At 36.9% G+C, this 24,323-nt stretch overlaps 1 protein-coding gene across 1 annotated transcript in view; it reads left to right on the top strand.

The window, feature by feature from the left end:
• LOC123520672 (glutamate synthase [NADH], amyloplastic-like) overlaps window positions 1-23,898 on the top strand; it is a 120,752-nt gene extending 96,854 nt beyond the window's left edge. Inside the window, 33 exon segments of the mRNA XM_045283182.1 lie at window positions 1,260-1,365; window positions 2,311-2,433; window positions 2,725-2,727; window positions 3,078-3,280; window positions 3,560-3,723; window positions 4,176-4,264; window positions 4,441-4,622; window positions 4,786-4,890; window positions 5,054-5,189; window positions 6,760-6,897; window positions 7,023-7,208; window positions 7,414-7,545; window positions 7,726-7,861; window positions 8,102-8,172; window positions 8,174-8,284; window positions 8,404-8,604; window positions 9,013-9,193; window positions 9,635-9,843; window positions 10,279-10,461; window positions 10,698-10,846; window positions 12,721-12,859; window positions 13,185-13,370; window positions 13,808-13,941; window positions 14,484-14,643; window positions 14,985-15,166; window positions 15,420-15,685; window positions 16,018-16,238; window positions 16,821-16,997; window positions 17,442-17,684; window positions 18,042-18,209; window positions 18,548-18,661; window positions 20,787-20,943; window positions 21,032-23,898. Coding sequence (XP_045139117.1) covers window positions 1,260-1,365; window positions 2,311-2,433; window positions 2,725-2,727; window positions 3,078-3,280; window positions 3,560-3,723; window positions 4,176-4,264; window positions 4,441-4,622; window positions 4,786-4,890; window positions 5,054-5,189; window positions 6,760-6,897; window positions 7,023-7,208; window positions 7,414-7,545; window positions 7,726-7,861; window positions 8,102-8,172; window positions 8,174-8,284; window positions 8,404-8,604; window positions 9,013-9,193; window positions 9,635-9,843; window positions 10,279-10,461; window positions 10,698-10,846; window positions 12,721-12,859; window positions 13,185-13,370; window positions 13,808-13,941; window positions 14,484-14,643; window positions 14,985-15,166; window positions 15,420-15,685; window positions 16,018-16,238; window positions 16,821-16,997; window positions 17,442-17,684; window positions 18,042-18,209; window positions 18,548-18,661; window positions 20,787-20,943; window positions 21,032-21,171 — 5,095 coding nt within the window. The 3' untranslated portion in view covers window positions 21,172-23,898.
• The last annotated feature ends 425 nt before the right edge of the window (window positions 23,899-24,323 follow it).

The following is a 24,323-nucleotide window of genomic DNA, read 5'->3' as shown; positions in this document are numbered from 1 at the left end:
CAAGATATCAACTAATGGTAAGTATCTAGAATCAAATTAATCTACTGTGGTAGTACTGAAAGGTTCCAAGTTATTTACATTTGCAGAACTGCAATATCAGGAAGTTTGCGACTTTGCATTTGCAAGTGATCTTTTTTTTCCTTTTTATTTGAGTGATCAGCTCTCATAATGAAAAATATCATTATCTACATATATGAATCATGACAGTAGTGTAAAAATCATCTTAAATTTACTTATGAAGCTGTTATTTAATATTTTTAACTAATGTTCATCATAAATGGTCATTGAAGTGCAGCATTTTCTGTATGTTATAAATATGAAAAGTGTGGCACTGAAACATGAATGCCCCTTTGTGGTCAATGTGAACTAATAATACAGTCACACACACACGCACACACAACAGCCAGAAAGACATTGAACAACTAGGAAAGAAGTTCATGAATGGATCTCACAGTTTTTGTGGATTTCAATGCACTACCTTGTGTTCAGATCCACCTTTTGAAGGAAACCCTATGCAAGCCTGGTGTTTATGTTTAGATAATGAGGATAACATTTGCATTAACAGATTTTTTCATTCTCTTTTCACTTCAAAATTCTTGTAATCTGAAGCTTATGGGAATAATGTTGACTGGCTCATTCCCATAGCAGAGACTGATACCCTCTAATTGGATATTAACATGCATAGCACTGCTTCATCCTTATGCCTAAGTTGATTAAATGCTTCTTATGCATTCTTCTTGACACCCACACACACACACTTTACTTCTCTTATTTTATTTTACTGCATTTCTTTTAGATATTTGTAGTCTTTGTTTCTATTTTCATAGTTGAGATATTACTAACTGAAGCATCTAGCCTCACACATTTCTTATTTCCTGAAATTATAAAGGCTTTTAGGGAACACTTTTAATTTAGGTACCTAGTTATTTCATTTTGCTAGACCTAAGCATCCTCTGCATTATTTTTTGTTGATGAATACTTCCTCAAGCTTGAATGCATGAATCTGTGTTTCAAAACTTGTACAACATAGAACACCAAACTTGTGGGCTGTGAATGGCAGAGAATGACTGATTTTGAAGAAACAAGCCTTCAAAGTTCTCAGGATTCTGCTGGACAAATGTGTGCAAGATGCTGAGAGAATCATAGCTGTCTTTAAGCACAAAATTCTTCGCTCTTTGGATGGATCTTGTTCAGAACACCTCCTCAAGATGCAGACAGCAGAACACTAACAGCCTCGTTTCAAACTCTCCCTTCGACAGGAATGGTCTGCGTCCTTCTCGCTATTACGTCACCAAAGACCGAGTGCTGGTGATGGCTTCAGAAGTGGGCGTATATGACACAGAGCCCGAGAATATTCTTCAGAAGGTAACCAGAGCCATCATGAGCCCGCCAGCTGTTAGGCAGTGAGCAGACTGTCAAGCAGTGCAGAATTGGTGTGCTGCCGATTCCACTTGCCCAAAAATCTTCATTAACAGTCACATCATAATTCACATCATCATTTCAGGACGTGATCAAGAACATGCTCATTTGTGTTTTCATAGACCACAGCAGCTCTGTTCTCATTATCATAATCACCTCACTGACACGTAGCAGCTAGTGTTGAGATGACGACATGTGAAGAAGGCTGAGGTGCCGTGTCTGTAATGGGTCAGACTCTGGGAAGAATCATGCAGTGTTCACTATTTCATAATGTACTATGTTGGTTGTGACCTGATTAAGCTGAGTTTAGCAAGTCTGTTACTGATGTGATCTTTCTCAAAGTCTCCCATTGCCAACCCAAAAGGTAAGTTATATCAGGTAAGAAGAGCAAGAGGATCTGCACATCTTAGCACACCATACTGTTCCATTTAGAATAAAAAGTAAATTTCTTATGCTTATCTCCATATAGATTTATTTTTTTGCAAATAACCCCTAGCACCTGTACTTTATTTAATCTGCAAAAAAAAATTCTACCTGATTTTATATTTTCAGCTTTACAGGTCCTGATGATGCTGGAGAGGAGAGGCTTTGGCTTCTACATTGCACATCTGGCTGTTGACTTGCTTATCAGACACCACATTGAATCAGGCACAATGTTTAGAAACAACTTTAGCTCTAGTTTTTTTTTCTTTTTTCCTTTTTTACATGTATATTCTTTTTTTTAATAAATATTGCATGTATAGAACATTTTCTATATTGACACCAAACATGTGGAAGATGTTTGCCTACAAGCTGTAGAACACCTGCTAATGGATACAACATTGTGCCTGGCTCAGTATTGACAAGGGTTTGTGGAATGTGCCCACTTAATTTCCAAATTCTTATTTGCAGGGTCGCCTGAAGCCTGGACGTATGCTGCTGGTAGACACACAGGAGAAAATTCTGAGTAAAGATGAAGAACTCAAGCTCCAGATTGCCAGATCAAGACCTCACTCAACCTGGATCAAAGAACAGGTTAGTGATTTGTGCAAGTGTTTCAGATAGGAAATATTAACTATGCTGCTAAATAATTTTTCTTCTTTTCTTTGGACAAAAGGCCTGGCCTTTTATTCACTTAATTGTGATATTTTGTGGTAATTATTTAATTTTCCTCACATTTTTTTATATGTGCTCATACTAGAGAGTTTTATGTACCAAATGTTTCAAGTTAATGAAGATTCAGTTGGAAATTAAGAAAATGTGTTTTCTTCTATGTAATGTGTATTTACAGTAATCTGTTTGTTTTCCCCTGCTTCAATGAATCAGATGGTAAGAGTCATTGGGTATTCATTGATGTAGGTGTTAGAATATTCATTATACATTTCTGAAATAGGTAAAAAAATTGCTGCAATTTTTTACATAATTATATTTTAATAATGTTTTTGAAAATTAACCTTAAATTTCAATAACCATGTTAAATTAATGATAATGATACATCTTGAAATTGTGGAATTGTATATGTAAAGTATATTTGATTGCCCTCTACTGTTCAGTAAGATATTTTACCACAAGCAAAATCAGCACTGTGTCCTTGAAATATGCTAAGTAATGCATAATACTTGCATATCTACTGTTTTGTTAGGTGTTTACAGAAATATAAAGTTATTGCTTTCTCACAGATAACCTTGGAAGACTTGTATGCTGCCCATGAAGGGAGTCTCACAAGCGAGCCACCTGTGGCAAACGGCCACGTTAATGGACTGAATGGGGATGATGAGAGTGCCGCTGTGATGCGCACGTTTGGCGGAGACCGGCGGTTGCTGATGAATGGATACACTGTGGAAACACTCAACTTGCTGTTGCTTCCCATGGTGACCACCAAGTTAGTAGAATTTTAAAATTTCAGAGCAGATTTTGTTAAAGAAATAAGGAATTAATATGCAGTAATATGCCTAATAAGTATGCATGATGGAATAATTGGTCATCAATAGAGATCTACCATACCGTAGAAAGTAGATAGCGAAACAGTCTTATTTGATAATATAACATTATTCACCTAATTGTAACCTACAACTTTCACTGCGCTTCTGCCTCTTTTGTGTGAAACATCAGTGAGCATTCTTTGAACATTCATAGTATTAAGATGATGCTTTAATTTCAGGAAAGAAGCTCTGGGTTCCATGGGCAATGATGCTCCACTGGCTTGTCTGTCAGAGTTCCAGCCTCTCATGTATGACTACTTCAAGCAACTGTTTGCCCAAGTAACAAATCCTCCAATTGATCCATTCAGAGAGAAAATTGTGATGTCACTTGCTTGCCCAATTGGTAAGAAAATACAGAAGCTTGAAGGATTTCATAATAATCTACAATATCTTTGCGAAAGGTTTCAAAATACTAAAAGATTCTGTTCTCAAAGTTATTTCTTTGAAATTTACTGTTGAAATCCATAAAGAATTTTTGTCAGTAATTATATTTACTGACTAATATTTATTCAGATTTATCTTATTCCAAGTGGTTAATGAAAATTGATTCTACAAAGTGACTTAAAAGGAGTTTGTTACACTATTGTCAGATATTTCCTTCATTTCCAAATTCATAAATTTGCAGTTTTATTTTTCTCTATGATATAAATATTGAAGGAATGTGTATTGTTCAATATATTATGATTTATTTTTACTTTCTAACAATTTTTCTTTCTTCATAGTTATTGTTGAAGTTTGTAAGAAGAATATTTAATGATTTTTCTGAAAAATTTTCATTTCTGTCTTGACTTGCAGGGCCTGAAGCCAACATCCTGGAGCCAAGTGCTAGTCAGTGTCATCGGATCTTCTTAGAAAATCCCATCTTGTCCTTACAAGATCTTGAAGTGAGTTCATTGAGATATTCTCATGATATCTTCTTGCTAATTTGTGTCAGCAACCACCATTCACAGGGAAGCTTGGATTGTTATGTATAAAGATAGAATTTCTTACTTTGAGCACATGGTGACTATGTTGGTTGGAGACATTTAGCAGCCTATTTTTTACCTTATCCTCATTACAGGTGATCAAAGCCACCAAATACCGTGGCTGGCAGACCTATGTGGTGGACATCACATACCCATTGGCTGATGGAATACATGGCCTGGTTCCTGCACTGGACCGCATTGCTGCCGAGTGCTGCAAGGCTGCCAAGGACGGATACCAGTTGCTGGTTTTGTCTGACAGGAAGGGTGGCACTGACAGGTAAAGAAAAAGTGGTTACATTTTATGTGTTGCATTCAAAGTGATAAAAATCAGCTAGTGTATTTGTTTAACTAAGGAACAATGAAGAACTCTTAGATAACATTTTCCGTGTAAAGTGCATGCTGTAACCTTTACATGTAAATTGTATACTGTTTTTATGCAGGCTGCCAGTAAGCACACTGCTGGCTTTGGGTGCTACTCACCACTCACTGATTGAAGAACGCCAACGCATGAAAGTCGGCCTCATCCTAGAGACGGGAGAGGCAAGGTAAGGTGCCATTCAATACATTTCTCATCACAGAATAATGTTAGAGACATCTCATGACCCTTCCTTTAAAGAAATTCCAAAGCTGATATTAGAGTGACTTATGCTAGACTTCACTAGATTGTGCACTGATTTTTTTCTTAACCATTTATCATGTAACCTGCAGGGAAGTGCATCACATGTGTGTCCTGCTTGGATATGGAGCTGATGCTATTTGTCCCTATCTGGTATTTGAGACCATGAACACCTTGCTGGCAGAGGGAGTCATCAGCTCCTCTCTCAATGAAAAGGACATCTTCAAGGTTAGTTTCTACTACATAATATGGAATTGTCATTAATGCATATTTGTTTAAAGATGAACTAACATTAATATACATTCATACCCTTACTCTAATGATAATGCTTTTTTTTTTATGTCATTGTTTGTGTGATGTTTGCGTCTCCCAAGGATCCTTTCAAGAAGATCGACGTGGGAAAAGTCAGTAGCTTTATTTCTTGGAACACATTGCATCCTGCTTCCTCTAGCTCTCTGTCTTGACCATCCAGCTTACAGAGAATCACTTTGCAATTAGGCCTTTCATTATGCTAATTCTGCTTTCATATTCTATGAACTTGGCCCTTATCACTTATTTTATATATTTAACCAACCAATTTTTTTTCTCGCTATTTATAGGATGCTTAAGTATTATCACAAGGGAATTATGGCAATGGATGAGCTTCTGTTTTTTTCATTCTTACATCCCTACTTGTTAATCTCTCTCTCTCTCTCTCTCTCTCTCTCTCTCTCTCTCTCTCTCTCTCTCTCTCTCTCTCTCTCTCTCTCTCTCTCTCTCTCTCTCTCTCTCTCTCTCTCTCTCTCTCTCTCTCTCTCTCTCTCTCTCTTTTTCCCATATAGGCTGCTCTTTGACCTCAGATTTCACTCCAGTCTCTTCTCTTTTACCTGCCATATCATTCTTATATACTCACTCCTAGTATCTTATCTTTTGTCATTTTTTCTACCTCTCCAAACCACCATATCACTTTATATTGCCACACTAACCTTTTAGTTGTAAAGATGTCTGCTCTAAATTGACAAAGCTGATGTTTTCTGTTCTCTCTTTCTGTCAATCCAGCTATATTTCTTTCTGCTGATTTATTGGTCTCTTTATCTTCTTTCTTTTTACATACATGTATGACAGATACACAGTTTATTGCAGAATTATCAGTCTTCCTCATCTGCCAGGAAGCAAGGTCACAATTCCTTTTAGTGTGAAGGCTCAATCTGTCCTAGGGTTCAAATTTGGTATTTCATTGCAAGCTGGATATGTTGACCGTTAGATATTTTAGTTTCACTGTCTGTTAAGTTAATAGAATTAGTTCCTTACAAACCATGTGAGCAATAATCTCTAATTAGACTAATTCACCTTATTGGCAGCACAGTAATAGAAAAGATGGTTTTGTGTTGAACCATACTTGACAGTCACTGTTTCACAAGTCATGGATTGGAAGACAGATGCGCTTTCATGTTTCTGTGTATGTTGGCTTGTGCACACAGACTTAAAATGTGCCTCATTATATGTCTCTCCTTGCCTGTTCATGCAGTAAGGCCACAAAATGTGCACAGGTATAAGCACACCATTATTCTATGATGCAGAATGAGCCAGTTTTACTTCCATGCTTTTTATTGTATGCCTTAGAGCGCCATCTGTCTCACTGAAAGAGTATTTAACAATTGTGTAGTGCCGCTAGAATCATTTGATATGATACCAAAATCCTCTAAATTGAGGTTTATAGTTCTATACTCAATATATAATGTCTTAAACAGTGATATCTGTTCTATGTAGTTCAAAAGTGTTGATCTCAGTGGAAATCATTGTGCATTTCCTTCCATAGAATTACGTTGATGCAATGGAACGTGGATTGTCCAAAGTGATGGCAAAGATGGGCATTTCCACCCTCCAGTCCTACAAGGGTGCCCAGATCTTTGAGGCCGTTGGCATTTCCTCAGAAATTATTGACAAGTGCTTTAAGGTTAGTGACTTTGAAGAGTGTGTGCAAACCTTACCAAGAACCATGACCATGATGTGTTCTTCAATAATATGTAGTTAGTTTTGCTTTAAACAGTTTCCTTATTTATTGATAACCGTTCATTTTAGGGCACTGCATCACGGATTGGTGGTGTGACATTTGAGACGGTGAGCAGAGAGATGGTGGACCGACACGCCCTGAGTTACAGTGACCGTGAATGTGACACTTTGGTCCTGAGAAACCCTGGATTTTACCACTGGAGGAGTGGTGGAGAGAAGCACATGAATGACCCTTCATCAATTGCAAATCTCCAGGTATGTCTTTTTTGTGTAGAACTGTACATCAATTTTGCACAATAATACCTAGTTAAGAAAAGATGTGTGACACTTGTTACACAATGTGTTTTTTTAATGAATAATTGTAACTATAATGCATATGTGCTTGGTAAAAAAGTAATGCAACTACTTTGTGTTAATGGAAAGTACATACTATAGCTTGTGATTCTTCTTATCTTTTCAGGATTCTGCAAAAACCAACAATAAGTCCCAGTATGACAAATTCAAAGAAACAACAATTCAGAGTGTTCAGGCTTGCACACTGCGTGGACAGCTGGAACTTGTCAAGGGAGACAGTCCTATTGATATATCAGAGGTGAGCTTCAAACTACTGTATAATGTAAATTTATTGAAATGTATACATATTGGTAGACTATTTTGTTTCTCCAATATGTTAAGTATATGATTTTCAAATTTACATTTACGTATTGTTGTTTGTATACATGATTAGAAAGGTATTTCTTCATGGTGCACATGATTTTTATTATTCTGACAGGTGGAGCCTGCCTCGGAAATTGTGAAGAGATTTGCTACTGGAGCCATGAGCTTTGGGTCTATCTCCATTGAGGCTCACACCACCCTGGCCATCGCCATGAACCGTGTGGGAGCAAAGTCCAACACTGGAGAAGGAGGCAAGTGTTGTGTCTGGCAGGCAAAGAGTTTCAGATTCTATAGTATGGTTTAGAAGTTATGGAATTTGTTATTTTTATATACAGTACATGTAGTGGTGTGTGGTTATTGAAAATGTGATTACTTTAAAAGATGATTATGTGTTAACTTCGTTATCCCAATAATTCCACGTAGGATTCTTTTAACAGTATTCTGTTGTAATTATGTAATTAAGTTAATAAAGCTTTTTTTCCAATATTCAGGAGAGAATGCTGACAGATACATGAATCAAGATCCGGAGTTCAACAAACGTTCTGCAATCAAGCAGGTTGCCTTCAGGACGCTTTGGTGTAACTGCCTCATATTTGGCTAACTCTGATGACCTGCAGATCAAGATGGCACAAGGAGCCAAACCTGGGGAAGGTGGAGAACTGCCAGGTTATAAAGTGAGTTTTATTTGAATTTTTTTTACATGTATGTATATTTTTGTAAAAGACATGGCCTGAATATTTTCTCATTTTGAGGATTATTTATAATGGAATTTATAAGCTTTTTATTTTGCTAGGTGACAGAAGATATCGCCAAAACTCGACATTCAGTTGCTGGAGTGGGTCTCATTTCCCCGCCACCTCACCATGACATCTACAGTATTGAAGACTTGGCTGAACTCATTTATGACCTCAAGTGTTCAAACCCCAGGGCCCGCATCTCCGTCAAGCTTGTCTCAGAAGTTGGCGTTGGTGTTGTGGCATCAGGAGTGGCAAAGGTACAGTTCTTGCCTTGTGTCTTCTGTTAGCATTTCATAATGTCTATTTTCACTTCTTTTCTCTACATCACTTTCTTATTTTGATTTTGGTACTTATAATGCTACATGATATCTATTCATTTATCATGTTTATTGTCTTTCTTCTCATAACTACCAGTGGAATCCCATCTTTGCATTTATTAAGTTCCTACATCATGATGCATGTATTAGTATATTTTAAAATACTACATTACACCAGTTTCATCATTTTCCTGAATAAGGAATTTTCTTGATGTTGGATCCTCTAATTTGCTGGTGTCATGTGACATGGAAGCTACTTTGATGGGGATGGCTATTGTTACAATGATAGTTTCCCAGATGCACTTCATGCATAAGCTGTATACATAATTGTGTACTATATGCTTTTAGGGCAAGGCTGAGCACATCACAATCTCTGGGCATGATGGAGGCACTGGAGCCAGCAGCTGGACTGGCATCAAGAGTGCTGGTCTGCCATGGGAGTTAGGTATTTCTGAAACTCACCAGACACTTGTCCTCAACAACTTAAGGTCAAGGGTTGTCCTGCAAGCTGATGGGCAAATTCGCTGTGGTGAGTTTGAGTTTTTTTTTTATATAACTTAGGAAACCATAATATATCCCTTTCTATCAGGAGGTGACAGAGCTATTTGTGAATAATGAATATAGGAATGAGTGGTGTTTTGTGTGGGATTGCTGATGAATAACTTGACTCATACTTTAGTCTCTAGTATTTGGATAGATAAATAACGTGATGCATGGCTTAGTGTCTGTCACACTTTTCAACTCATATACCAACTTAGTTATACCAACTTGGTTAACCGTGTGTCTAGGATAATTTCTCCATTCTATTTGAAACCCCTTTAAGATATAGATATTAGTATACATTCAATTATGGTGTCAGGTGAGAATTTGTGTGAACAGTCTAGGTGCAAGATATATTTTCACTTTTATCCTTGTTTATCAACTTCAATGAAATCAATCGTTTTGTTAAGAATGCACTGTTCTTCATCAGGTTTTGATGTTGTAGTAGCAGCAATGCTTGGGGCTGATGAGTTTGGCTTTAGCACTGCTCCTCTCATTGTGATGGGCTGCACCATGATGCGCAAGTGTCACCTCAACACATGTCCTGTTGGCATTGCTACTCAAGATCCAGTGCTGAGGAAGAAGTTTGAGGGCAAACCAGAACATGTTGTTAACTATCTGTTCATGCTGGCTGAGGAGGTGAGTTATAGAATTGATAGAAGATTGGTTTCATGGTTTCATTCTTACATTGGCAGGTAATAAATTATTTCCAGAACTTTCACCTTTCAAATTCAGTCTTAAATTTACATTTACACAATAAGATTTGAAAAATGGAAAAAACATTTGCATTGAATATGCCTTAGAAAGAGAAAGGATGAAAATGACTGAATATGCTTTTGTGTTAATGAGATTATAAGTAATTTTGAAGTGGTACATCACCATTTCTGAGTAAACTAACTAAAACACAAGATACATAGTCAGGAAGTACATAGAAAGCAAAGGAATTCACAAGATATATATTACTTAATGAATTGCCAGCTGATTACAAAGCCTGTCTGTGTAAACAGATAAAAATAATTTTTTCAAACTAGTAATTATCTTAAATAACAATACTGTCATGGTGACTGTCTGCAGGTTCGTGAGTACATGGCGTCCCTGGGTCTTCGCAAGTTCCAGGATCTCGTGGGTCGCGCTGACTTGCTTCGTGTCCGTGAATCTTGCACAGATAAGGCCAAACTCCTGGACATGTCTCAAATACTGAAAAGTGCACTTGAAATTAGACCTGGAACAAACATTGTTGGGGGTTCAGTAAAACAAGTAAGCCAATATAAGAAGATTATTGAAATTATACAGCATATTCATATGGTTGTTGAAAGCAAGGGATATTTAGAAGGAGTAGCTGTGATTTATACAAGTCAAATAACAAGTTGCTTTGTTATTATATTTCCTGTATTCCCATCAATCTTTCTCAAGATTCTCAGAGCATTTTGTAGTTGGCAGTGTTTACTAACCCTACATGATGGAAATTGATTTATCTCATTATTGTATTTCAGGACTTTGGACTTGAAACTCACTTGGACCAGCAGATCTTGAAGGAGGCAGAGGCAGTGTTGAATGGTACTGCTGACAATGTCACCATCAACACCACAATCCACAATGAGGTCCGAGCATTTACATCCACTCTTTCCTACCACATTGCTCTGTAAGTACAGTCATCTTTCGGCTTCTTTGCTATCAGGTTATAAAAAGGCTTATAATTTCTCAATGCATTGTAAGCCCTTGTTCTATATTGTAATTTATATCCTTTGCACTGAATTTAGTGTTAGGAAATGAAAGCAAGAGGATGGCAATCATTTTGAATTGGACAGTGTAGGATTTTACATGATCACACCACCAATATTTTAAGTCCCTTAACTTGTTTGTATGAAAACACTACACATGCTGGCATAGTTGTTGCTGTACTTGTTATACACCTTTGTGATGGAAGTAAGCTTTGCTTCTTCCACACAAGACAAATAGCTAAATTCAATTATGGATAACTACAACCACCCATCTCTGGTACTTCTGAAAAAAGAAACTATCTATACAGTGATATATATGTCTTCACTAGTTTTAGTCTCACCACTACAATCTATTAACTAATTCATGTAATATATATATATATATATATATATATATATATATATATATATATATATATATATATATATATATATATATATATATATATATATATATATATATATATATATATATATATATATATATATATATATATATATATATATATATATATATATATATATATATATATATATATATATATATATATATATATATATATATATGTCGTCGGCTCCCACCGTGTCCGAGTACTGGGTCCTGTCGTTAGTCGAACGTCTCCTATCTTTGGGGTGGATGTTTGTGTTTGATGTGACTGTTAAGTCCGAGTCTGTGGTGGAATAATCGTGGACAGTGTTCACAAGGGAGGGTAGGGGAGGACGGGGTTGTTCTCGTCGCTCTCTTCTTCTTCTCCCTGCTTCTTCATTCTCTCTCCTCTTCTCCTCGAAGTCCACAGTGCCATGGTGTACTGCACTACTCCACACCTTCCTGTCCCTGGCCGTTTCTTCCCACGAGGACTGGTCGATGTCAGTTACTGCCAGGGTGCGCTTCAGCTGGTCTTTGTAGCGCATTTTGGGTGCTCATCGTGCCCTGGTTCCTTGGGCCAGTTCTCCATACAATAATTTCTTGGGGAGCCTTGAGTCATCCATCCTGTGGACGTGCCCTACCCAGCGGAGGCGGTGGCGGATGATGGTGGCCTCAATGCTGGTCACTGAGGCTCTTTCTAAAACTTCAATATTGGTGGTGTGGCTCTCCCAGGGGATTTTCAAAATCTGTCGTAGTTTCGTTTGCTGGAAGCGCTCCAGATTTTTTATATCGTTCCTATATAGCGTCCACGTCTCGCAGGCATACAGGAGCGTGGAGAGGACTACTGCCCAGAACACCATTATTTTGGTGGCCATCGTCAGCGCGTGGTTGTTGAATACGCGGCAGTTGAGCCGACCAAAGGCGGAGTGGGCTGCCCTGATCCTGTTCTCCACGTCCTTCTTACATGTGGGAACAGATGATAAGATGCTCCCTAGGTAGGAAAACTGATCTACCTCTTCCAGTGGTTGGTTGTTGACTATGGTGTTGAAGTTTGGGAGCATCAGTCCGGGTGGATGTTGGACGAGGGTCTTGGTCTTGTCCGTGTTGACCTGCATCCCAAAACGTTCATAGGCAGAGTTGTATGCGTCTGCTAGCAACTGCAGGTCCTCTGCTGACTGACCTGGGGTGGCGTTGTCGTCAGCATACTGTAATTCTCGTACTGCACACAAGGTGGTCTTGGTTCTGGCGCGGAGTCGAGCGAGGTTGAAAACGCCTGTCCAAGTGAAATCGTAGGTCAATCGAGGGTGTTATATATATATATATATATATATATATATATATATATATATATATATATATATATATATATATATATATATATATATATATATATACACACACACACACACATAGCTATTCCTCTCACAGAAAGTATGGAGAGGAGGGTCTTCCTGACAACAGCATCCAGATCAACCTTACAGGCTCAGCTGGCCAGAGCTTCTGTGCTTTCCTGGCTAAGGGTGTTACTGTTACTCTTGAGGGAGACTCCAATGACTATGTGGGCAAGGTGAGGAGACCATTACTATTGCAAATTTTAGATTATTGCATATACAAATGGAGGTAGTTTGGATTATGAGCTAATATGATAAAGAAATCCTTGATTGTTGATGTGACAGCTATCTAATGGTGAAAGTGGGATTATGTTATTCATATAATGGGAATGTTTTCATAAGGCATGAAGAAACTCGTGTGAATAAAGAATAAAAATATTGATCAGATGACATACAGTGCTAGTGAAACTCTTCTGGCATTATTATCCGAATATTGATTATTGTTTTTGGGATTTTTCTCTTGTAAAGCAAGCATCAAAACATGCTTTATGTAATTTTCAGGGATTGTCTGGAGGTGAGGTTGTGATCTACCCACAGAAGAGCATATCTGAAGATTACAAGACTGAAGATAATGTTATTGTAGGCAATGTGTGTCTGTATGGAGCCACTGCAGGCAAAGCTTTCTTCAGAGGAGTGGCAGCAGAGAGATTCTGTGTTCGTAACTCTGGAGCCATTGCTGTGGTTGAGGTAAGCTGCCTTGGGATGTGCTGATGTAGTAAAGCAAGCACGTTGTAGTTCTGCTGTTACTGATGTCACCTTAAATCATTATACAAATTATAAACCTACAGGTTTCAATCCTGTAACTACAGATTTTGTTTCAAAGAATGAAAAAATTCTATATTTTGATGATACGATATGATCCACATTTTTTTAAGATTCAGTCACACTGTTAGTAGACAACAGTGTAACCATTAAGAAATTAGGAACAAGTTTAAAACAATTCAGGCAGGAGTTAAAAATATTATGCTTCTAAGCTCAGTTATGTTATTTCCATTGAAAAATTAAGTTAAAAGTAGAATACTACAAACATAGATGGTATAATAAAAAGCAATGTTTAATGATTGTGTGAAAATAATTCAAACCTGAATGACCATTTACTTTACAATTTTGGTTATGTTTTTCAGGGAGTGGGAGACCATGGGTGTGAGTACATGACTGGTGGACGAGTAGTAATCTTGGGCCCAACAGGACGAAACTTTGCAGCAGGAATGTCTGGTGGCATTGCCTATGTGCTGGACACTAAGAATGACTTCTCTAAGTAAGGACTTCTTGTATTTTATTGATAGATGGATTTACAATAGATTTAAAAATTAATAAATAATTAAAAAAGCTCACTTAATTGCCAGTCCCCTTACAGGTCAAAGATTATAAAATCATCCATGGAGATCTTATCATTTGATCAGTGTGGTGGCCATGCATGCTTCATAGCAGTTTTACTGATGAGTGTGGTTCACTTTCAGTTTTATAGTATTGATGAACCTTCCAAACCAAGGATGGTTCTTCAGTTATGTAGGTACATCTGCGTTATCATTTCCTATGCTTTCTAAGATTCTCAACGCCCACACTGAATCATTACCTTCGTCCACTGATCCATAAGACAAGATCCATTAGTAATCCACATCCCCATGAAATTTCTCCTCACTTTTGTTTATTTTTTAGCCATTTCAGTTTCTGATATTTAAATTAATCTTGTCCTCATTGTAAGAAATCCTTTGATTTACTGTAAGAGCTGTAAATTTTAAAAAAGCAATGCATTGTAAAGTAAGTTTTTGAATTAAGTACCTTTTGTGTATGTTTCAGGAAATGTAACCCGCAGATGGTAGAACTGCTGCCTCTGGAAATGTCTGAAGATCTCACTTTTGTGGAGGATTTGCTTCATCAATTCCATGACAAGACAGGGTCCCTTGTGGCTGCTGACCTGCTCACAGACTGGCCAGCACAGGCCTCCAAGTTTGTAAAGGTAACTGTGATGTAATAACATACTTCATTAGGTTTAAAATTAGCAGTTTCACTTTTCAGTTACATACAAGTTTGAGACCATAAGGTATTGCTACTCCACATAACATGTGGCATGTTCCATATTTTCTTGAACTTTCAATACAAAATACGTACAAGCTGCAGTCCTTTCAGCATTTGCATACAAACATTAAGTTTTAAAGTCATAAGTTTTTTGAAAATAAAAATTGTTTTATGAATGTCATTGCCAATATTTACTTATAATTGCATTAAATAGCATGTACTACAAAAATATGAAACTAGTATTTGAAGAGAACTGGTAATATAAACTTTTCATGTGCTCAGGTGTTCCCATATGAGTACCAGCGAGCCTTGAAGCAACTGGCCGAGAAGGAGGCTGCAGCACAGCCTGTACCTGAGCCTCCCAAGGTTGAGAAGCCAACATCTCCTGTGCAGGATATTGAAGAGACGGTCACTGATGCTGCCATGGAGAAGAAACGCCTGGAAAAAGTCCTTGACAAGACTAGGTATGCTTGTGTTGGGCTTTTGGATTTTAAGGACTCCTCCTTCAGTTCATTTCTTGTTTGTCATGAAGTTTCTTCTTCAGTCCTCAATTATTTTTAATTTTGTTTAGATTTTGTGCCTGTCTTGTTAAATGGCAAGAATATCATTAGAAAAGGTTATCTATATTGAATCCATGAAACCAACAATGTCTTAATAGGGTTATAGATATTAATTTTGTTAGATAGAAAACTAATGAAAGTAATTATAATTTTTCAGAGGCTTCGTTAAGTACAAGCGTGAGACCTCAATGTACCGACCTGCTGCTGAAAGGCAAAAGGACTGGAATGAGATTTACAACTTTGAGGGAGTGAGGCGAGGGTTGCGAACACAGGCTGCCCGGTGCATGGAGTGTGGCGTGCCCTTCTGCCAGTCCTCCCACGGCTGCCCACTGGGGAACATCATCCCTAAATGGAATGACCTTGTGTTTAACAACAACTGGAAAGAAGCTCTCAACCAACTGCTCCAAACAAATAACTTCCCTGGTAAGCTTATGTTGCTGTTTATTTAACATAATTCTTTCATATTTGAGTTTATCTTGTATCTTTATTTAACTAATGTGAGTTTATCTTTTATCTTTATTTAACTAGTGTCATTTAATAAACCAATAGATATGTAGATTGTAGCAGATGTCACCAGCACCCTAAAGTGATACACAGTTACTTCATAATTATTAATTAATGAAAATACCTACTTATTAAAAGTTATCAACTTGTAAATAGTTTAAGTTTGCTAGAGCTAGGTTTACTAAAGTTAGAATATAGGTATATTGATGTTGGATTTATGAGTTATAACGTGGAATTACTTTGTTCTTCAGAGTTTACTGGCAGAGTGTGCCCTGCTCCTTGTGAAGGTGCCTGTGTCTTGGGAATCAATGAACTTCCTGTCACGATCAAGAACATTGAGTGCTCCATCATTGACCATGCTTTTGAGCAGGGCTGGATAAAGCCAGAGCCCCCACTAGTGAGGACAGGCAAGAAGGTAGCTGTTGTTGGCTCTGGACCAGCTGGTTTGGCTGCAGCTCACCAGCTAAATAAAGTAAGTTGATGTGGCTACAATTTCCTGAAAAAAAGTTAGCAAGTAGTATAAAGATTGTATCCTAAACAATTTCTAAGCAACTCATCAATCAGTTACCAGGCAGCTACATCATGCATACTGGGATGCTGTTCTGTGGCTTTCCTTTCAGTGAGTGCTGTTATCATTGAAGTGACTGGTTTTCCTAACTGCCTATAGAAAAGTCTCATGATTGAATTTCACTGATGATGAATTGCACATTTTGAAGTTCAGTAAAGACCTCACTGAATTTTAAACAGAATTCCTTGGCCACATGAAACAACAATGTTGCATATTGACTACAGAAATAAAGATCCCAGGACTTGGTGGTACAGAAGACAAACAAGTAAATTATCTATGAGTAATATCACTCAAATAAGTTCAGTATACATCACAGTTAGAACCTTGTGGTCTTGAGATCAGTTCAAAAGCCATGCAATCAAGAGTTGAAGTTCTTAAAACTGCCTTGTCAAATTAATTTATCAGTTTCTCAAAGAATAGACACTGCTCTCATATCAGGAGTGGAAATGTAATGATGAAGGTTAAATCTCTAATGTCTGTTGACAGGCTGGCCATTTGGTGACTGTGTTTGAACGTAATGACCGCGTGGGAGGGCTGCTGCAGTACGGCATCCCCACCATGAAGCTGAGCAAGGAAGTGGTACAGAGGCGAGTGAACCTGCTGACAGAGGAAGGCATCACATTCAAAACCGGAGTCAATGTTGGGAAAGATATCTCTGCCAAGGTAAGTGGAAATGTATTTCTTGTATTTTTAATTAAAAAGCATGGGTAACCTACAAATCTCATCTCTTACGTCTTGCAAGTTTCATCCCCTAATTTTTTCTCACTATTCTCCATGTCCCTTCTTTCACCACATTGTCTGTTTTAAATAGTATAGGGGACTAATGAAATATTATGCACTCATTCCATGTGATGTTAGGATTTAAATGTTATGTATTTTTAGAAGGTATATTGAAGCCTAAATGATGTTTAAAGTGTTATGGAGAAGTCAGAGCTCAGTTAACCAAAGGACACCTCTACCTTCCCACCCTGGGTTCCATGGTTATCCAAACTTTGATTATTATACTTTTCTTTGACTTCTTATGATCTAATGAAGTTTTAGATTGGAAATAGAAATGTTAAAGATGATAATGATCTAAAATTGTATATACTTGCCTCTGACTTCCAGGAGCTTCAGGATGAGCATGATGCTGTACTATTGTGCATGGGTGCCACCTGGCCCAGAGACCTGCCTATCACCAACAGGCAGCTGGAAGGCATCCACTTTGCTATGGCTTTCTTGGAGACCTGGCAGAAGAAACAAATGGGGAACAAGATTGATGTTACTCCTCTCAGTGCAAAAGACAAAGATGTTATTGTTATTGGTGGTGGTGATACTGGTTGTGATTGTATTGGAACATCCTTGAGACAGGTAAGTCAATTATTGATCACTGTCTAAATTAAACACTATAGATGAAATGTATTCATGAGCCCTAAGGGATGATGATAAAGCAGATAAGGCTTTCTAAACAACACTTGAATTTCTTAATCCTGCTTAGTACAGTGCAGCTTTGGCAACTTCCTTGATTAGTGTTACCAGGAAACAAATTCATCTGTAGACAGCAACCTAACATCACCATTGCTCTCTGTATCTTGATTTGCTTATTCCATCAAGACTTAACTCCCTTAGCTTACCTATATATAATTACTGACCTTCATATACCTATGAAGTATTGGAAGTGCAAACTCTTCATATGAAAAGATGGCAACTGAGTGTCTTTCGTTTCAGGGAGCAAAATCGATCACCACATTTGAGATCCTGCCTCAGCCACCACCTTCCCGAAGCAATGACAACCCATGGCCCACTTACCCCAGAGTGTTCAAGGTGGATTATGGACATGAAGAAGTGAAAGTCAAGTTTGGCAAAGACCCAAGAGCATACAGCACACTCACTAAGGTACTGTATACTACTGATTGCCTATAAGAAAAGGCACATGTACCTAAATGAATGAATGTTCATGTGATATCACACAGCCATGATTATGGTTTCTTTATCCAAATTTACATTTATTTAGTGGTTAAAGTTTTTGTAATTGATTTGTTTTACTAATTTTATAACACTACAAACAAGTAAAATCAATTTACTATGCAAAATTGGCAAATGAAACTAATACAGATCATTCATAATCTGTTGCACTTGTATGATACGTATATATTACTGTTTTTTTTTGTACATGTAAGTAATGTGAGGATAGAAAATGCAATGAGTGATAATAGATGACAACCTTCCTGCAGGAGTTCCTGGATGACGGGTCAGGGAAAGTCGCAGGTGTGCGCACCATTCAGGTGGAATGGACTAAGGATGAAAATGGTCGCTGGAAAATGAATGAAGTTGAAGGCTCAGAGAAGGTGAGTGTTTCACATGGTGATTTAGTTCATTCATCCAAATTGTGATGACTGTTTATTAGACAGGAAGTCTCAAGATTGATGAGATTACTATCAACTTCTTGTCAGAAATGACTGAGAAGTTAAATACAGTGTAGAAAGAAACAGGTCATCCTTATTGTACAATTTTAGATACTAGACTGAATGACATTACTAACTCATCAACTACATGTTCATGACTTTACCTTCCTCACACATTATGCCCCAGTCATGTTACTCTTCATGTGTAAAGGTAGGATCACATGTCAATATGTGACTGAAATTGTCAGTTAGTAGAGTTTCAAACTGAATATTGGTGTCTAGTGACTGGAGAAACCACTCACAAAACAAGATTGACATGTTAGTCTTGTTCTGTCAATTTGTGACTTTGTTTACATTGTGACATCATGGAGAAAGGTTTGAAAATGTGGTGTCCAGATGTAGAGAAGATGTTGGAGTTGGTGAGGGGAAAAGAGCACATATGGACGCCCAGAAATGAATTATACAGCAAAAGAAGCGTACGGAAATCGACATTCAATGAGATAGTTGCCTCTCTTAAGAACTTTTTCCCTCTATGCAGGGTGTTGCTGGGAGGTGAGGATTGAATACTTGTGATGATTTAATTTGATTACAATTGTGCAGAGGATTGAATACTTGTGATGATTTAATTTTATTACAATTGTGCATTATCTTTTTAAGATTAAAATTTTTTATCATATCTTTTTAAGATTAAAAAAAAATTTTATAAGAAATTTAGGCTAATTTACTCTATAACCTTTTAAGTTATTAGTTGGTTGTAGAACAGAACCTTACCAGGCATAAACTCATCATATATAGTAGAATCTATATTTACACAAATTTTTATTTGGTAGTTCACTCATCTGCCGTGCTGCTGCACTACCAAATAAAAATTTGTGTAAATATAGATTCTACTGACTTTCATCCATACGTCTATATATAGTTTCCCAGCAATTGGGTACTCCACATTATATCAGACTTTGCTGCAAAACTGAACAAACAATTAAATCTATATTTTACGTAAAGTGGTGTTGTGTTTGATTGGTGATAATATATGTCAATATATTTGTATGAATGTTTTAGTTACTCAAATTCAGGACTTGTGTCCTGGATGTAATTTACTTGTTTTTTTACATACCTATTCATTTTTAGACAACATTGTTGGCATGTGGTACAGTTCTTTCTCTTTGACATGATGGCTAATAATAATAAAAAATAAGTAAAAAATGCAAAAATTTCAAGTATTAGCTTAAGTGCATAGCACATCCACCATCAACAAAGTACAAGTGGTGGCCATGTTGACCAGTGTTTGGGTATTTGAGATACCAAATAATGATTTATTTTATGAATTTTATTACTTGTAAGAAATTGTTTATGTATAGGCCACGCCACAACTTAGTGCAGTAAAATAAGAACAATCATCTATATATAGATGATCTGACAAAAAATTCAGTTTTTTAAATGTTGGCTTTATTGCTGTTTCATCCAATACAACATATGTAACAATACCCCTTTCTTTTTACATCTTTATGTTACCAGATTGAAAATGAATATGACTTTATGGATAATCATCCACTGTGGGTGAAAGCTCAGCTCAGGTAGAAGAGTGTGGTAGACACTCCTTTCTTCTCTTTTACTTAGTCAGGGATGTATCCAGAGGCATTTTTTTTTCCACTGAAGCTTCCAGTATGCCAAAAGAAATGCAACTATTGTTTTGGCTGTGTGTGAACATGCTCCAACTAGAAGGGCTCTGTTGATACTTCTAGCGACTTGAGTCGCATATTGACACGTGTTAACCCGCCTTTAGGGGATTAAGTCGCATATTGACACGTGTGAACCTGCCTTTAGGGGATTAAGTTAATAGTAGTTGCTATTGATAGTGCTATCGAGTGGAAGAAATCCTTTATTTCTAAACTCAACATCAATTTTATTATTTGATTTCACAGATTGAGATTTTTTAAGTGCGTATCCATCATAATCAAATACATCAGTAGTGTCTTCAAAACATTCACTTTTTCTAGCCATCTTTATTTGATTCTTTTGGTTTTAAGATCAAAATAGATTTTGAAGTCCCTTTTTACTTTATATATAGGTTTACAAGGCTGATTTGGTGCTACTGGCCATGGGCTTCCTGGGACCTGAGAAGTACATTATCTCTGAACTAGAATTGGAGCAGGACCCGCGCTCCAACATCCGCACTCCTAATGGCAAATACTCCACCAGCGTTGATAAAGTCTTTGCGGCTGGAGGTAAGTCTCTCTCTCTCTCTCTCTCTCTCTCTCTCTCTCTCTCTCTCTCTCTCCTGTTCAGTAACAACTAATTGTCTGCTTGCTTCAGATTGCCGGAGAGGTCAGTCCCTGGTGGTGTGGGCTATCAATGAAGGACGGCAGGCAGCAAGAGAGGTGGACGCTTACCTCATGAACACCTCCACGCTGCCTGTGACGGGAGGAGTTGTCCAGATCACACAGAAAGGGTAATTGCCATGATGCTTCCCGGTGTTAATCATGCTACAGCCTCGAATTTATTTCTTTTCTTGCAAGTCGTCGTTATCCTGCAAGAGAAAACACAAATTAGTTCATGTTTCAACATTCTGGTCTTCACTCAGGTGAATTAACCAGGGAATACATGAAGGATTTTCTCGTTACCTGTTCAGTGTATTTTGATAGCAGACGTCTCTCATTGTAACTGTCATGAAATCAGTGTAGGATGGCGACAAAAACCACAACCTATATTTTGTGTAGGATGGCAACAAAAACCACAACCTATATTTTATGAACACACTCAATTGATCGAGCGTCCAAGCCAACAGGAATGAATGTGCTAGGTTTGTCATGCAAGGAAGAGTAAGGAGCAACATGATCCTAAGGCATATTCTTTCCCTGGTGTATATATCCATAACTGTACAGTAACAGAATCTAGATGCATACTCACTCAAATCAGTATGCCTGACTGATTTTCCAACCTGTATAACCTACTATAAATAGATTTTTTTCTAGACTACAGGTTTTATTTGCACAAAATGTATACAACCTTTTAATGATGGAAGTTAGAATTCAGAATAAGTTCAGAGCTATTCTTATTAAGTTTATGAATGTGAATTTTACTTGTAGATGGATGAAGAAAGTTCAGTATTATTCTCTTGGTTGGAAGAGTAACATTCCCTCCTTGCACAGTGGTAGCTACCTTGATAACCTTAGAAGTGTGCTGCTGTAGATCATAAGATTTTATGTGGACTTAAAAGTAATAAAGATAACTACTGTATTCTAGTGCTCTGTAAAGTAATACTTGGTGTTGACATAAATATATATACACAACTCCAGAAAATGCCATATTTTACTGCTCTTAGGAAATGTGTAAAGCAGCAGTGATCAAAGTTGTTGCTGTCTAGATAGTGTTAAATAAGAGCATTGCCTCTTATACTTTGGACTTTAGTGGTAAGAAGGAAAGCCTATGTTGGAAGAAAGGATAAGTTACACGGTTCATGGCTGATTGATAAATGCAATATGTAATGTATTCAGAAATCATTGCAGGCACACGTTGCAAAACATTGGCACGTGTTAACTTCATCTGCCTCCAACAGTTAACATTATGCATTACTTGAATTTGTAGTTAATATTATAAGTAACATGACAAATCCTCCTTCCTCATTAAGTAGACAAATTAAAAGTCCAAAAGTAAAGTGAATGGTTGTTACCATACATGAGCAAACATATCAGACTATACTTAAATATTTACAACATAAGTTGTACAGAAATATCCTTTTTGGAAAAAAAAAAACAATTCATGCAAATTAGTACAGTGTTTGTGTGCAGGTAACAAAGGCATGTTATTGAATTTTCTGCAATAACTATTTATCTTAAGATTATTCAGAGAAATTCAAGTGATATCTTGAGGCAGGACTTGACACTTTCTTACTCTTGACTCCTCTGTCACCATCACTCCCACCACCACTGTGCTTTGGATGTTGTTGCATCATCAAGCAATACATTAAAATGTCACTCAGAATAATATTTTCAGACATTTTTAAGAGGAGTATAGTTCTAGAACTATGAAATTTATATATATATATATATATATATATATATATATATATATATATATATATATATATATATATATATATATATATATATATATATATATATATATATATATAATAAATTTAAGCCGTCTATTCGTGTCTTATCATAATATTAAGCATCATTCATTTTGCTTCCTTTATTGCTTCATAAATGCACATTACCAGTGTATGAAATCTAGTACCTAAGACAGCCACTTGGCAAAATTTGAGTGTAAGGAGTTGTGGTGACAGAAGAATTAATAATACATTGTGACATGTATTATACTGTATTCTCAAATAAGCATTGATGTGATTCATTAGTCCACTGTCTTGTGTACCATTGTTACAGTCTGCATATTTCCACTGCCAAGCAGCCTGTGTTTTGAGATGCCATTGCCACAGCATGGAGTCCCAAGACTGCAAAGTTGATGTGCATTATTTTTATTATATATTTAATTTTTGAGAACTGAAGGATTACTTCATGCTTTGATTGAGAGCTTTATTTTGTACTATAATTATTATTCATAGGAAATTCCGTCTGTGTTGTCTTTTGTCCATAAGTACTCCACTCCCAATCTGTTACTGTAAGTCAGAATGACATGAAGCTCATTTAATGTGTATCTAGGGAGCTGCAGCTCTGTCAACTGCATGTGATAGCGATGCCTGGTCAATGCGAAACATTGTCTTCCATAAATTATGGTAGATAAGATAACAGTATTGAGTGTCGTGTCTATTGATATCCAGTTGTGGTATGTTGATGTTAGAAGCGTCCAAGACAGGAGGAGGCTACATGTCCTCATACACTGAATCTACATGTTGCCCTTCTCAAGCACACACTAAGCTACAGTGCATTTTATTTTTATTAAACTTTTTCTTTGACATTTAGATCATATAGTATGTGCACAACGACAAATTGCAGCAACATTAAAGCAATTACTTTCAATATGTTTCTTTAACCAGAATTGCTTAATAGTGAAAATCTTTTATTTATTCAAAAAGCATCCAAATAAGAGTTTTTAGTAAAATTTTGTCAGTTGTTGCTGGGCAGTTAATAATTATCATCCAGTGTGAACTACTCAGTTCTCCTCCTATAAATAGATAGGTATACCTCTGTATATGATACTATCAATAAAAGCAAATAAAAGATCTCATTTTTATCCCAATTACTTTTCATCTTGGCATGAATGAATAGTGGTCCAACCTAACAAAATCCCACACATTCAAGCGAGATCTTGCAGAAGGAATAGGAGGCAGTGGACAAAGATGAACTAATGAAACAAAAGCAAAAAAAATGGAGAGGATTATAATGAGTGCATGAAGCAGGGAAATTAACAAGTATGATCACAAGACTTTTATGGAAAAACAGGGTAGTGCCACATTGTATGTGGAGCTGAAATAACCAGAGTGTAGAAGTCATGAGAAAACTAGGTCATTCAAAAGTTAATGGGAAGAGTGCTTACATGCCCCAAGGTGTACTGCAATGGAAGTCATACACAGGGATATGGGATGAAGCTCATTCAAAGAAAGAACAAGAAAAGGAATGCCATGTTTTGCAAAGAAAATATAATC

The sequence above is a fragment of the Portunus trituberculatus genome, chromosome 47 (genome assembly GCF_017591435.1).
Source record: "Portunus trituberculatus isolate SZX2019 chromosome 47, ASM1759143v1, whole genome shotgun sequence".
In the NCBI taxonomy this organism is placed as follows: domain Eukaryota; kingdom Metazoa; phylum Arthropoda; class Malacostraca; order Decapoda; family Portunidae; genus Portunus; species Portunus trituberculatus.
This window is presented reverse-complemented; position numbering and strand designations above follow the sequence as displayed.